Source organism: Oncorhynchus nerka, linkage group LG10, assembly GCF_034236695.1.
Source record: "Oncorhynchus nerka isolate Pitt River linkage group LG10, Oner_Uvic_2.0, whole genome shotgun sequence".
NCBI lineage: Eukaryota > Metazoa > Chordata > Actinopteri > Salmoniformes > Salmonidae > Oncorhynchus > Oncorhynchus nerka.
In genome coordinates, this window is record NC_088405.1 from 45,727,631 (window position 1) to 45,742,749 (window position 15,119).

Below are 15,119 nucleotides of genomic sequence, written 5' to 3' on the forward strand. Positions count from 1 at the left end.
AAAAACAAGAAAAGCATTCAAATAAAATAATTTACCTTTGAAGAACTTCAGATGTTTTCAATGTGGAGACTCTCATTTAGATAGCAAATGTTCAGTTTTTCCAAAAATATTATTTGTGTAGGACAAATCGCTCTGTTTTGTTCATCACGTTTGGCTACGAAAAAAACCTGTATCCAGGAGTGTAATTCTCTCCGCAAGCTCATTAGCATAACGCAACGTTAACTATTCATGAAAATCGCAAATGAAATGAAATAAATATATTAGCTCTCAAGCTTAGCCTTTTGTTAACAACACTGTCATCTCAGATTTTCTAAATATGCTTTTGAACCATAGCTAAACAAGCATTCGTGTAACAGTATTGATAGCCTAGCATAGCATTAAGCCTGGCATTCAGCATGCAACATTTTCACAAAAACAAGAAAAGCATTCAAAGAAAATAATTTACCTTTGAAGAACTTCAGATGTTTTCAATGAGGAGACTCTCAGTTAGATAGCAAATGTTCAGTTTTTCCAAAAAGATTATTTGTGTAGACAAATCGCTCCGTTTTCTTCATCACGTTTGGGTAAGAAAAAACCAGAAAATTAAGTCATTACAACGCAAACTTTTTTTCCAAATTAACTCCATAATATCGACAGAAACGTGGCAAACGTTGTTTAGAATCAATCCTCAAGGTGTTTTTCACTTATCTATCGATGATAAATCATTCGTGGCAGTTTAGTTTCTCCTCTGAAGAAATGGAACGCGCATGGACCTAGAGATTACGCAATAATTTCGACGCAGGACACCGGGCGGACACCTGGTAAATGTAGTCTCTTATGGTCAATCTTCCAATGATATGCCTACAAATACGTCACAATGCTGCAGACACCTTGGTGAAACGGCAGAAAGTGCATGCTCATTCCTGGCGCATTCACAGCCATATAAGGAGACATTGGAACACAGCACCTTCAGAATCTGGGGCATTTCCTGTATGAAATTTCATCTTGGTTTCGCCTGTAGCATTAGTTCTGGGGCACTCACAGATAATATCTTTGCAGTTTTGGAGTTTTTTCTTTCCAAAGCTGTCAATCACATGCATAGTCGAGCAACTTTTCGTGACAAAATATCTTGTTTAAAACGGGAACATTTTTCACCCAAAAATTAAAAGAGCGCCCCCTATCTCGAAGAAGTTAAAGATTGAACAGGTCAGATAAAACCTACCCAACTATAGTCTTCCCATCAAATGACTGAGGCTGCCATCTGGAAAAAGCATCTCCAATCCATCTGCAGAAATAGGCAGAGTTGAGGCAGATTTCATCAGCGACACATGGAATGAAAATAGTATTACTGTTACTGGACATTTGTGCTGTACTGTATTATTAGTAATCACCTCATTGTGAATGTGTTGAGTTGATGTGTTGAGTGCCTTGTCAGACTAAACCTACCTAATTCTGTTCTCCCCATTGACGACCATTGGTGAGCAGGCCAGAGGTGAGGTCTTTGCCAGAGCCCCATTGATGGGCATAGCAGCGTAGATCAGCTCCTGGCCACTCATCAAAGATACTGGTCGGTAGTGCTGAGCGATTAAACAACATATACTTTTTTCGGGCTATTAAGTCGTCAAGTTCAGTTACATGAATTCCATTACGTTTTTTTATTTTGTGAACCCAGTGCACTGTTAATCTAGAGAGGAAATCAAATCATTCACAAAATAAATCAAATTAAGTACTATTTGGGATGCTGTGTTGAAGGGAGTCATAGTTTTAATTGAGCAAATATTCAACCTAGTTCAGCGCAGAAACATGGTAATTAACTACAATGACCATTTTTTTTACTATTGCGCCATTTTTGCCCAGCTTAGATGGATCAGAGAGTAAGAGGCGAAGTGAGAGGTTTCACTCTTGCCAAACTCGGTGAAAAAACAAGCCCAATGCATTTCTGTGGGCTTATTTTGGACCTACGATTGTAACCTGCCTTCCCACCTTTATGACTCAGATTGTTAGGGCAGAGACATGGGCATCTTGTCATATACAGTATGCATATTTCTGGATGGATACACTTTTATGGCTGCTACGTTAGGTTAGATACACACAGACCACATAGACCGCATGAGAGAGGAATGTACACAACACAAGAGGAGAGGGATAGAGACAGTTCGTGAAAGTATGCCTTATCTACTTTGAAGAACAAGTAAAATTATTTCATCAGACAGCTCTGCAGGCTAGCTAAATAAGATGACTAAAAACAGTACAGTATGGGTAGGACATCATTTTCGATGGCCTGGCTGGCTGACTGCAATTGCTTGAGTAGAGATGAGATGATTACTTTATGAAATGAAAAATAATAAACTAATCAAATAAAAACTAAGTAATATACACAACTGAAATATTTTCAATTCAATATTTTGTTTAATATTCAATATTCAATATATTTGGCTTTGGAATTTCCATTAAAAAGCTTGGAAATCATTGTAAAGTCATAATTTCATAAGGCATTTGACGTTATTTGACACACACAAACACACAAAGCACTGATTACATTATCAATGGTGGTTCTGATTAGCCTGTGATACTATCAAGAGCAGTGTGCGGTTTCCTTCTTTTCTCTCATTGTATTCAACTGTTACCATGCACCTGCAAAAAAGACAGCTCAGATGTGCGAGTGCATTTGGAAATTTTGTTTCTGATTAGCCTGATGAAACCAACCTGATCTATGCTTTCACCTTTCTATTTCACTTCAGATATATCATGCCCTGGGCATTATACAGAGGCTTGCGAAAGTATTCACCCCCCTTGGCATTTTTCCTATTTTGTTGTCTAACAACCTGGAATAAAAAGTTGGGAAAAAAGTATGTATCATTTAATTTACACAACATGCCTACCACTTTGAAGATGCAATATATATTTTTTATTGTTAAACAAACAAGAAATAAGACAGAAACACAGAAAACTTGAGTGTGCATAACTATTCACCCCCCTAAAGTCAATACTTTGTAAAGAGCCACCTTTTGCTGCAATTACAGCTGCAAGTCACTTGGGGTATGTTTCTATAAGCTTGGCACATCGAGCCACTGGAATTTTTGCCCATTCTTCAAGGTGAAACTGCTCCAGCTCCTTCAAGTTGGATGGGTTCCTCTGGTGTGCAGCAATCTTTAAGTCATACCACAGATTCTCAATTGGATTGAGGTCTGGGCATTGACTAGGCCATTCCAAGACGTTTAAATGTTTCCCCTTACACCGCTCGAGTGTAGCTTTAGCAGTATGGTTAGGGTCATTGTCCTGCTGGAAGGTGAACCTCTGTCCCAGTCTCAAATCTCTGGAAGACAAACAGGTTTCCCTCAATAATTTCCATGTATTTAACGCCATCCATCATTCCTTCAATTCTGACCAGTGTCCCAGTCCATGCCACTACCATGCTTCACTGTGGGGACGGCGTTCTTGGGGTGATGGGGGGTGTTGGGTTTGCGCCAGACATAGTGTTTTCCTTAATGGCCAAAAAGCTACATTTTAGTCTCATCTGACCAGAATACCTTCTTTCATATGTTTGGGGAGTCTCCAACATGCCTTTTGGCGATTTCTTTAAGAATGGCTTTTTTTTCTGGCCACTCTTACGTAAAGGCCAGCTCTGTGGAGTGTACTGCTTAAAGCGGTCCTATGGACAGATACTCCAATCTCTGTTGTGGAACTTTGCAGCTCCTTCAGGGTTATCTTTAGTCTCTTTGTTGCATCTCTGATTAATGTCCTCCTGCCTGGTCTGTGAGTTTTGGTGGGCGGCCCTCTCTTGGCAGGTTTGTTGTGGTGCCATATTCTTTACATTTTTTAATAATAGATTGAATGGTGCTCTTTGGGATGTTCAAAGTTTCGGATATGTTTATATACCTCAACCCTGATCTGTACGTCTCCAAAACTTTGTCCCTGGCCTGTTTGAGCTCCTTGGTCTTCATGGTGCCACTTGCTTGGTGGTGCCCCTTGCATAGTGGTGTTGCAGACTCTGGGGCCTTTCAGGACAGGTGTATATATACTGAGATCATGTGACACTTAAATAAGTTTTGTGCAATCTAACTAATTCTGTATTTTGAAGGTAATTGGTTGCACCATATCTTTTTTAGGGGCTTCATAGCAAAGGGGTGAACACATATGCAATCACAACTTTTCCATTTTGTATATTTTATACATTTTTGAAACAAGTTCTTTTTTTTCATTTCACTTCACCAATTTGGACTATTTTCTGTTATGTCCATTACATTAAATCCAAGTAAAAATCTAGTTAAATGACAGGTTGTAATGCAACAAAATAGGAAAAACACCAAGGGGGATGAATACTTTTGCAAGGCACTGTATGCATCTAAGAAGTAGAAAACAAGAAACAAATGTCAGTTACATAAATCATGTTTCATAATTGGGTTATCAAATGTGTCAAAGCAATGAAGTGGGTCACCTTCTGTATTTGTACAAATGATGAGCCTTTGAAAGCTGTTGCCGCTGACAGGTGAAGGTTACTGGCCGGATACTTGCCAACATGTGGCTGACTGACATTTACTCCTGAGGTGCTGTCCTGTTGCACCCTCTACAACCACTGTGATTATTGTTATCTGACCATGCTGATCATCTATGAACGTTTGAACATCTTGGCCATGTTCTGTTATAATCTCCACCCAGCACAGCCAGAAGAGGACTGGCCACCCCTCAAAGCATGGTTTCTCTCTAGGTTTCTTCCTAGGTTCCCAGAGTTTTTCCTTGCCACCGTGCTTCTACATCTGCATTGCTTGCTGTTTGGCGTTTTAGGCTGGTTTTCTCTACAGCACTTTGTGGCATGGGCTGATGTAAAAAGGGCTTTATAAATACATTTGATTCATTGATTGACTGTTCAATTTATAGGAATGCTCACAGCGAGGGAATGTCTGCATGATATTGATGAGGGCTCCCTTGCTGGTCGTTTCTATGCTGCATGTTCGGTTGCAAACTGGACATATCTCGATCAACTGCAGCAGGCAATTTTATGAGGTGTTGTTGACTGGGAGGGACTGTGACATGGTGATATATTAGACAGCCAAGTGGTAAATTGCATTTTGTTATAAAGAAAGGACAAGGCTTTTTGCCAATATACTTCAGAACCAAAATTACTGTACTTGTTGTATCTGCTTGGCTGGGTAATTGGCCAACTATTTTATCAAGACGGGTATTTTTGAATACAACTTTTTATATAACACACCTCACCTGTCATTGTTGATGAAGTCGCCTGTGTCATCAGGGTAGTAACTCGGGTCACTGTCAGAGGCCTGATGATGGCGTGTCCTTTTCATAGGAGTCAAGGGAGACTCTGGAATCAATGGCAATCACATCACCGGACATGCTATGATACCCACCTTTGCTCCTTCTGGTAGGTCCCGGGATGTATTCCTGAGCAGGGGATCCATCTGACACCCAACTGTGCACTTTGTCAAACAGGAAAACAGGGTCAACAATTGTCATCATCCCTCAGTTATAAACATAGCTTGAGAAATAACGTAATCTCATTTGGAAGCTAATTCTATGCTTTACAGATGTAGACTGACTGGCTCCAGATTGTATTAGATAAACACGTTACATTATGCAACCAACTGTGACATGTTTTGCTATGGCCCTGGGCTAGTTTGAGTTTGTTGCTGCTAGTTAGTATACTGTTATAGTCAGACATGAGTTAGCTAGTACCACCATAGCTGCATTCAATATTTATTTGTGCCCTAGAGACAAGGGTTGCACCTCGGATGCTAATGTGACTGTTTTGTCTGAATTACACTAACTTAGAGTGGCATGGAAATACGATGGCATTGCTAAAGTAAACAAATAGTTATTTAAAAAAAACTTTGCCAAATTGTGTTGTCGTCAAATTTACTTTAGAGAGATAGCAATGTTGTAACGATCTGGGTGTAGTGGGTGCAAAGTCAGGCGCAGGAAGCAGAGAGTTCAGGGGAGTGCTATTTAATGCACTAACGATGAACATAAGCCTCCCCACGAAACACACGAAGCACAAAATCCAAATGCCCCAAACACGGGGACTCAAACAGTCCAGCTAGTAGGCCGGTGATGACGACCGCAGAGCGCCACCCGAACAGGAAGGGGAGCCACACGGTAGGAGTCGTGACAGTACCCCCCCCCCCCTGACGCGCGGCTCCCGCAGTGAGCCGACGTCGGCCCCGAGGGCGACCCCGATCCGGGTGGAGGCGATGGAAATCCCTCAACAGTGACGGGTCCAAGACGTGCAGGCCCCTCACTCGGCGTCTCGAGTCCAGAATGGCACGTATCCTGTACGCCGGGGACCCCTCGATATCCAGAGGGGGCGGAGGGACCTCCGGCACCTCACCTTCCTGCAGGGGACCAGCTACCACCGGCCTGAGGAGAGACACATGAAACGAGGGGTTAATACAAAAATAGGAAGGGAGTTGTAATCTATAACACACCTCGTTTATCCTCCTCAGGACTTTGAAGGGCCCCACACACTGCAGCCCCAGCTTCCGGCAGGGCAAGCAGAGGGGTAGGTTTCAGGTCGAGAGCCAGAACCTGTCCCCCGGTACAAACATGGGGGCCTCAATGCGGTGGCAGTCAGCACTCCTCTTCTGCCATCCACTGGCTTGTTTGAGGGATTCCTGGACGGCTCTCCAGGTCTCCTTGGAGCGCTGCACCCACTCCTCCACCACAGGAGCCTCGGTCTGACTCGGATGCCATGGTGCCAGGACCGGCTGGTAGCCCAACACACACTGAAATGGTGATAGGTTCATAGAAGACGGAGTGAGTTCTGGGCATACTCCGCCCATGGGACGTACCTAGACCACTCCCCTGGCCGGTCCTGGCAATACGACCGCAGAAACCTACCCACCTCCTGGTTTACTCTCTCCACCTGCCCATTACTCTCGGGGTGATAACCGGAGGTCAGGCTGACCGAGACCCCCAGACGCTCCATAAACGCCCTCCATACCCGAGACGTCAACTGGGGACCTCGATCAGAGAAGACGTGGGTAAATAGCGCCTCCGCAGTCTGTAGGGCTGTAGGGAGACCGGGCAACGGGAGGAGACGGCAGGACTTAGAAAACCGATCCACAACAACCAGGACCGTAGTGTTCCCCTGAGACTGGGGAAGATCGGTCAGGAAATCCACTGACAAGTGAGACCATGACCGTTGTGGAACGGGGAGGGGCTGTAACTTCCCTCTAGGAAGGTGCCTAGGAGCCTTACTCTGGGCGAACACCGAACAGGAAGAGACACAGAACCTAACGTCCCTAGCCAAGGTGGGCCACCAATACTTCCCCCTGAGATTCCGCACTGTCCTCGCCACACCACGATGACCCGAAGAGGGTAGGGTGTGAGCCCACCGAATCAGTTGATCGCGAACACCAAGCGGCACGTACTTGCGACCAGTCGGACACTGAGGAAGTGCAGGTTTCACCCGTAATGCCCGCTTGATGTCCGAGTCCACCTCCCATACCACTGGTGCCACCAGCCTAGAGGCTGGAAGGATGGGAGTAGGATCGGTGGGCCGATCCTCCATATCATGGAGACGAGACAGCGCGTCGGCCTTCATGTTCAGGGAGCCTGGTCTATAAGACAGGGTGAACCTGAATCGGGTGAAGAACATGGCCCACCTTGCCTGATGCGGATTCAGTCTCCTAGCTGCCCGGATATACTCCAGATTCTGGTGGTCGGTCCAGATGAGAAAAGGGTGCCTAGCCCCCTCAAGCCAGTGTCTCCACACCCTCAGGGTCTTTACCACCGCTAAGAAGTCCCGGTCCCCCACATAGTTACGCTCCGCCGGGCCGAGCTTCCTCGAAAAAAAAGTGCAGGGGCGGAGTTTCGGTGGCGTACCCGCGCGCTGTGATAGCATGGCACCCACCCCAGCCTCGGACGCGTCCACCTCCACTATGAATGCTAAAGAGGGGTCTGGGTGCGCCAACACGGTGGCATCTGTGAATAGCGCCTTCAACCTATTGAAGGCTCTGTCAGCCTCTGCCGACCACCTCAAACGCACCCACCCCCCCTTCAGCAGTGAGGTAATGGGGGCCGCTACCTGGCCAAAACCCCGGATAAACCTCCGGTAGTAATTGGCAAACCCTAAGAACCGCTGCACTTCCTTCACCGTGGTTGGAATCGGCCAATTACGCACGGCCTTAACGCGGTCACACGCCACCCGAACAGGAAGGGGAGCCACCTTCGGTAGGAGTCGTGACAAATGTTGCCATTTATGTTACGAGAAAAGTTTTTCAAAAATAGCTAGCAATGCTAATGTTAGCTAGCTAAAATACAGTGGTCCCCTCAATCTTAGTTAGCTGGCTAAAGTTATACTGCATCTAAAGTCAATCTGGCGACATCATGACAAAAGGTTTTCCTACTAATTATTTCCCTTCTTTTTAAATGTTATGTTTCCAAGCAAAATCCAAGTTGTATTGAGGTAGGCTAATATTAGCTAGCTAGCTGGCTAGAAAGTAATAGTTGAGAAAAAAGTAACTAAAAAGAGACGTGTTTTATTATCTTCTAATTAATTTGTCTACTAAGATAAATGTGATTTCTTTGAGATGTTTAGTCAGTGAATCAGGTCGTATCCATGGTAACCAGACACTCTTTCTGCCATGCATGCCTTCAAACTACTGTAAAAACACTTAAGTATGCCACTTACCTAAGGAAACTGTTTGAGGGGCTCTATGCAACATCCTTAAACAATTCCCTTAGGTAAGGTCAAATTATTCCTAAAGGTAAACCCTTAAGAAAACTTAAGATGTTTTATGCAACCGGGCCCAGGTCCTTAGCTTTGGGCTATTTCCCATCTCGCCACCTCCTTTTGCTTCTGAAGAGCAACAGAGGTCACATTGCCCATTGTTTAAAGGGTTGACTGTAGGAGATATTTGTGCTGCGGCGAGTTGAGTATCACCACACATTTTTGTGAGGTTTTATTGCTTGGATGTCACTGCTCCCAGTGTAGCCCACAGTGTCCTTAAGGCTTTGACAGGGGAAAGTCAATAAGCAGCGCACCTTGTGTGCAATACCCAGACTGACGCATCTGGCTGGGTCAGGAGTGGGTGGTCTGCCAAGGGACGTTTCATTTATAGTATTCATTGGGGTCGGCCTGGGGCATGATTACATTTCCCCATAGTATGTTGTACCGAGTTGACTGACTGAAAGGGAACGTAATGATATGACTATAACTACTGTTACTTGAAGTAGGGAAACGAGGTACAACACCTGTTTGGCCCGGCGTCGCCCATTCCTGGGCTCCTTGAAGAGCTGTATAAAACATTTAAAGAATGAATCCTAGCCTCACGCTTATCACCTGTGGAGGGCAGGGCCTCCAGCAAGGCACGGATATCATTGGCCTAGTCAGGCATGATTGTAGATCCTTCAACCAAAGTCGCGAGAGTATGACACCCCATAGTATATTGTACCTCGTTTCCCTCCTTCAGGGAACTATAGTTATAGTCATAACGTTATGTTCTCTGCCTAAAACATTTGTCGATGCCCTCTTGATGTTATTAGGCAGCTGAACAATGTGCCACTTATGTTATTCCTGGGTAGGTTATGTTTTTGTCATTGTACTGTGAAAGGTGTTAGACCTGTCTAGAATTGTGTTTAAATCGGAAAAGAACTTGTAGAACAATGCCTGCCTCTGGCACAAACCTATAAAAAGAAAAATCATGCTTTAACTTAACACATGGTCTCTATTGCCCCCTTGTCATTCACGAAACTTAGCACCTGCAAACATTTCTTTACTTTAAAAAAACCTCACATAAAAAACTACCAGCGGCCTTTCACAGATTTCTCTTATTTTTTACATATTTCACAGCAATTAAACGCCTTTGCCTTTGATTGAGTTAATAGCCTGGTTAAAAAGCTGTCAATTTCTTCCCTGTCCACCATTCTGGAAACTAATGATCTCCTTTGCATCCAAGCGGTGGTGCAGGAAACCCCCGCCAAGGCGATTTAACATGTTTGTGACGGCTCTCAGCTGGGGCCCCCATTGACCGTATGGGGCCGTGGTGTGAGGGGCCTCTCGGGGCAGTAGAAGAGGGGGCACCCCAGCCCAGAAGGCCCTCATTGGGCTACAATGTGCTCTCTGCTGGAGCTTCGCCTCCAGACCACTCCATTCAATCCCAAAAAGCTGCAGAGCCAGGGGAGGTAATAGGATTTGATTTGTATGCTGGTTGGTCTAGAAAAGAAAAATCCTCTCTCTCACACCCACTCCCTTTCTCAATTCCCCCTCGTTATCTTCAAACCTCTCATTGCATTATTTTAGCAGATGCAAAAAGCTTCTTCCAACAGAGATTAAGGAAATAGCATAAAAAGGACACAGACTAGAAAGAGAGAGAAATGGACACATTAAAAGGGTACATGAAAAGGACAACAACAAAAGCCACAACAAGTGGTCTGTCTTGCATGAATTCTCTTCTTCTCCTTCTATGAAGAAGTCGTAAGTCACAGTAGAGCGGAGGGCGGAGATATGCACTTAGCTGTAGCAGACCCACTGGGCACACACTGGTTGAATCAACATTGTTCCCACATAATTTAAAAAAATGTTAAACAACGTGGAATAGACATTGAATTGACATTTGTGCCCAGTGGGGATGCAGTGGACAATCCATCACATTGTGGCCCAGGCCCTCTTATGGTGTGTGATGGTTGCCATGAGGTTGGAGTGATATGTCGGGGGAGTGTCAGGCCCACTGGCTGTGGTTGAAAATGATGATCTGGTCTGGTTCTCTAGGTGGGCAGCAGCAGTAGCACTCTGGTCTGTGGTGGGGCTCTGGGGCTGCTAGCCTGCTGTGGTGGGGTGGGTCTGGGTTGAAGTCTGGAGGACACACAGACTGATCATTGTCAGAGCTGATCCTGGCCCGCTACGGCTGTGGTCTTGAAGAAAGCCATTTTCTGCCCAGTCTTTCTTGCCTCCTGCCCTTTATGTGACGGGGAGCTGTGAAAGAGAGCGGCCGGGTGCATGGAGGTCACAGCTGCAGGGGAAAACCCTAATGGGAGATGTTGTTTCTGTACGATGGGAAGGGAAGACAGTGAGGGAGGAGGGGGGGAAGGAAGGAGGGAGGGGGTGAGAGAGTTCTCTGACCCAAGACTGTGGGAGACTGTCAGTCAGAAGCAGTGGTGCAGACGATCCAAGAAACTGAGAGATGAGAGACATGGAGGAAGAGAAGGGGGGTTAGGGATAGACCCCCAACACACTCAGAAATGGGCAACAAGCCCTCCTCTTTTCTTCTCGAGATGATATTCATAAATTGGATGAACATTCACATGGATGTTTTGCATAGATCAGTGAAAAGAAAACCAAGACAGAGGAAGTGGGCTTAAAAGATTCACTGACAATCATTTATCTCCCAATCCAGAAGATAGTATCCCAAGTGGGTAAGAGAAGGGAGAAGGAGGAGGGAAGAAAGAAAGGCTGCAGAGACTGTAGTCGTGACTCAGACACAGGGTGTGTTTGTGAAAACAGACGTGGGGCCCCTGTAGCACGTGCAAACATTTTATTCCACCGTCTCATCTCCTCTACTCCCTTTAGCTTCCAGATCAATGTTTTTTTAAAGAATGACAACGCATCAGTTTAAAGGCAGCGAGGGAAGAAAAGCAAGACAGACAGAAAGACAGGGGCTTGTAAAAAGATATATTTTATTTTATTTAATCCAAGTCTTCCCTCGTGGCTCCTCTCTCTTTCTCAATGTGTTTCAACTGGCCTCTCTCTTCTGATTCCTCCCTGGGAGATTTATGATCAGAGATGACAGAGGGGGTTGTCTCCCCCGGCCATGGGCGATGCCGTGATCCAGGCTAGCGCTCTTCCAGGTGCAGTGCAGCCCCTCCAGCTCTCCTCTTCTGAGCACTGTTAGAGGCCCATCTGCTAACAACCCTAAACCCTCGGCACGTCAAGTCTCTCTTCATTTGTTACATGTCAGACAAAGCTAATTTATTTTATTAGTGATCATCCCGTCCACCTATATGGATGATGTTTCCTTTTTCATCTTTCTAGGCCCGCTGCCCTGTCATTTGATCACTAACAATGGATTTATTTGCTGTGGGTAACTTGTAGGTGTGTGTGTGTATGTGTGGGTGTGAGGGTGGGTGGGTGGGTGGGTGTGAGGGTGTTGGAGGTTATGGCTGTTCAGGAGTGTGTATACTGCGTACCTACAATGACAACTTAAACAAAAAACTGTTTGTGTTTATTGTGAGTGGTCCAATATTTACATGACTTCAGATACAATAGAATTCAAGTGTCAGGAGAGGACAGTTAAGTCCACAAACAGGCATTTACTATTGGATTGAAATGAAAACAACACCTGCGTGTGTTCTGGAGACAGGAGAGGGCACAAAACAGTGTGTTTTCACCATTCAATCCACCTGAATATCGTACAGAACATGCAAGAATCAAGCCAACACCATGAAAACCCACACATTTGTACTCTAAGTCACACAAAACCCTCAAGACTTCTATTTTATTTAGCCACTTTCTCATTCAGTGTCTTTCCATTCATTGTAGCAGTCACAGCCTGTTGCCTGCTCCTTTGTATGGACCAGCGAGGGGGTTTCAGTTTGCGGTCGGCAGACACAATGGTGGCATTGACACAGGTGATCTGATGCGTTCAGCCAGGAGGCTGCATCATTGTTGCTCTCTTTTCATGCCTCAGTCAAACATCCATCGGGAATCTGGAGGGATTTCAGGTGAATTCCTGCACAGGTGTTGGCACGAAAAAAAGGCATGCAGGAAGCGTCACTCAAGTCTGATCCAGCTCCCCTCCCCCTCAACCCCCTCACCCCCGGGACAAGACAGGGCATGGCTACTCCTTGTGACTGACAAGCTTCTCCTCAGTCCTGTGATAGAGACGGTTTCATCAGGGTGTCTGTGTGGTTGTATATCAATGAGAGGATGTTATGCTTGTTTTCTTTTTACCACCAGTAACGACTAGAAAAGACTGCTAAAAAGGAACTTTCAATTACGATATTTGGTTGAACAGCTGTACCTTGTTGGCATAAGAGTCTCACAATATGGTTCTGCAAGGCATATGCCTATACACAGGCCCCAATTACACCGTGTATTTAGGCTACATACTGTGCATCCCTTTGAAATCACACCAGCTGCTTGAGAAGATTAAACTGTTTTGTCAGAGAGGTCAATGAAATTATTCAGTGTAATGATTTTCAACATGTTTAACACTTCCCTCTTATTTCTGTCCCTTTCTCCACTCTATCTTGCTCTCTGTCTTTCTGTCTCCTTTTCTCTCTACTCTCATATTCCTTTCTGTCCATATCTCCCTCTTGCCTCTCCCTCCCTCTCTTTCCTTTCTATCTCAGTTTCTGCGTGTGGAGCAGGATAAGGAGTGTAACATGGAGTGTACTGGTGGTCCCAGGAAGCCCCTGTGCGCGTCGGACGGCAGGACCTTCTCATCGCGCTGCGAGTTCCTCCGTGCCAAGTGCCGAGACCCCCAGCTGGAGGTCATCCGAGGGCCATGCAAAGGTCAGGCCATGAGTCACGCTTCAGCCCCTCGCAAATGAGCCCCGGGTCACAGCAGAAACTTCATTTCAGCATAATGGGGCGGCAGGGTAGCCTAGTGGTTAGAGCATTGGACTAGTAACCAAAAGGTTGCAAGTTCAAATCCCCGAGCTGACAAGGTACAAAATCTGTCGTTCTGCCCCTGAACAGGCAGTTCACCCACTGTTCCTAGGCCGTCATTGAAAATAAGAATTTGTTCTTAACTGACTTGCCTAGTAAAATAAAGGTAAATTTAAAAAAATACAAATAATAATTGATTCTTTCAGCACTGGGATGACAACTGGAGTTGACACAGGCAGGCCTATAGAGAGTATAATGTAAAGTGAATTCTGCTGGTTTGGTCTTATAGGTTTGTGTGTAGCTACTATTCATGCATTATACAGGACAAGTTCCCAACTCCCCATCAATGTTTTAAAAGTGTTATGTTTTCTTGTGGTATAATAAGTCTAACTTGAGGGATGATGAAAGAATAATTGGCAGGTAAAAGTGTAGACAGTCGACGTGTAGAAGAATGAACACCATTCTAGTTTATTGCGTTGATGAAGTTCTTGAATGATTTGTATTAGATGTGTAAATGTGTTGGAGGGTGTGTATCCTGCAACATGGTTCCCCCTTTGCTTTATGTTTATTTTTACATTATTTCCTTTCCTTTCTATCCAATCACAATGTCAAACTATGGGTGAAGCATCCTCATCGATTAGAAACAGATTTTTTTATCCTCCGTCTGATGGAACAGAATAAATGATGTGCCTGGTGTCTGAATGAAATGCCTTGACAAGAGTTAATGGGGTCGTTTTCATTATATAGATTATATATGCATGCTAGCATAGACATATATGGGACCGATGGCAGATTTGGGATGAAAAGTGTAATGCAATCAGAACCCAACAAGGTCAAGCAGCTCACAGACCCACTCATTGTGCGAGTGGTGGTAGGAAGACCCCATAGAATCCTAGCACCCCCAATTCTGCACCTCCTACTCCTCTGCTGCACTCACTAGAAAGTAACAGGGGAGGATTGTGGGCAGGGGCGGACTTGGACAAAAATTCGGCCCTGACATATTATCCACACCTGCCCACATCAATGCGCGGGCCACCAACTCACCTTTGTTTGCCTCCCTGTCGTGCTCTCTATCTATCTTGACATCTTTTATCCTGTCACATTGTGCCTCTTTTTGAATGTCTGCTTAAGCTGTATACGTTACAAATGCCAAGCTAACGACTTAGGCTATATTGCAAATTAGTGCGCTGTTATCTGTTCCCCTGAATCAACACCTACCTTAAGTTTTAATTACTATTACAGGGCTCCAGACTAATATTTTACCCTGGTGTCACTGGTGCCACTATCTTCTACAGTTGGTGGCACCAGCCCCATGATTTTGTCGGACTCAAGTCACGAGTAATCTTCTTTATCATCTTATAAAATAATTAATAGTTCTTTATTAGGAAGTGTAATAAATGGACTACTAATGTATTCAAGACATAAGTTGTTCAATCTAACACATCCAAGCAGGAATGCATGATTCAATTTATTATTAACCTTATAAGGTGATTGTCATGAATTTTGGGTTGACAATTAGACTATAGTTGCTATATTTTACTGTCAAAATAGGACTCCAGAATTTCAAGATTTATTT

General features: G+C 44.7%; 1 protein-coding gene across 3 annotated transcripts in view; it reads left to right on the forward strand.

The window, feature by feature from the left end:
* smoc2 (SPARC related modular calcium binding 2) overlaps nt 1-15,119 on the forward strand; it is an 85,802-nt gene that overhangs the window by 13,878 nt on the left and 56,805 nt on the right. For all 3 annotated transcript variants that reach the window (XM_029670024.2, XM_029670026.2, XM_029670025.2), the window contains exon 2: nt 13,285-13,447. In XM_029670024.2, coding sequence (XP_029525884.1) covers nt 13,285-13,447 — 163 coding nt within the window. The remainder of the gene's footprint in view (nt 1-13,284; nt 13,448-15,119) is intronic.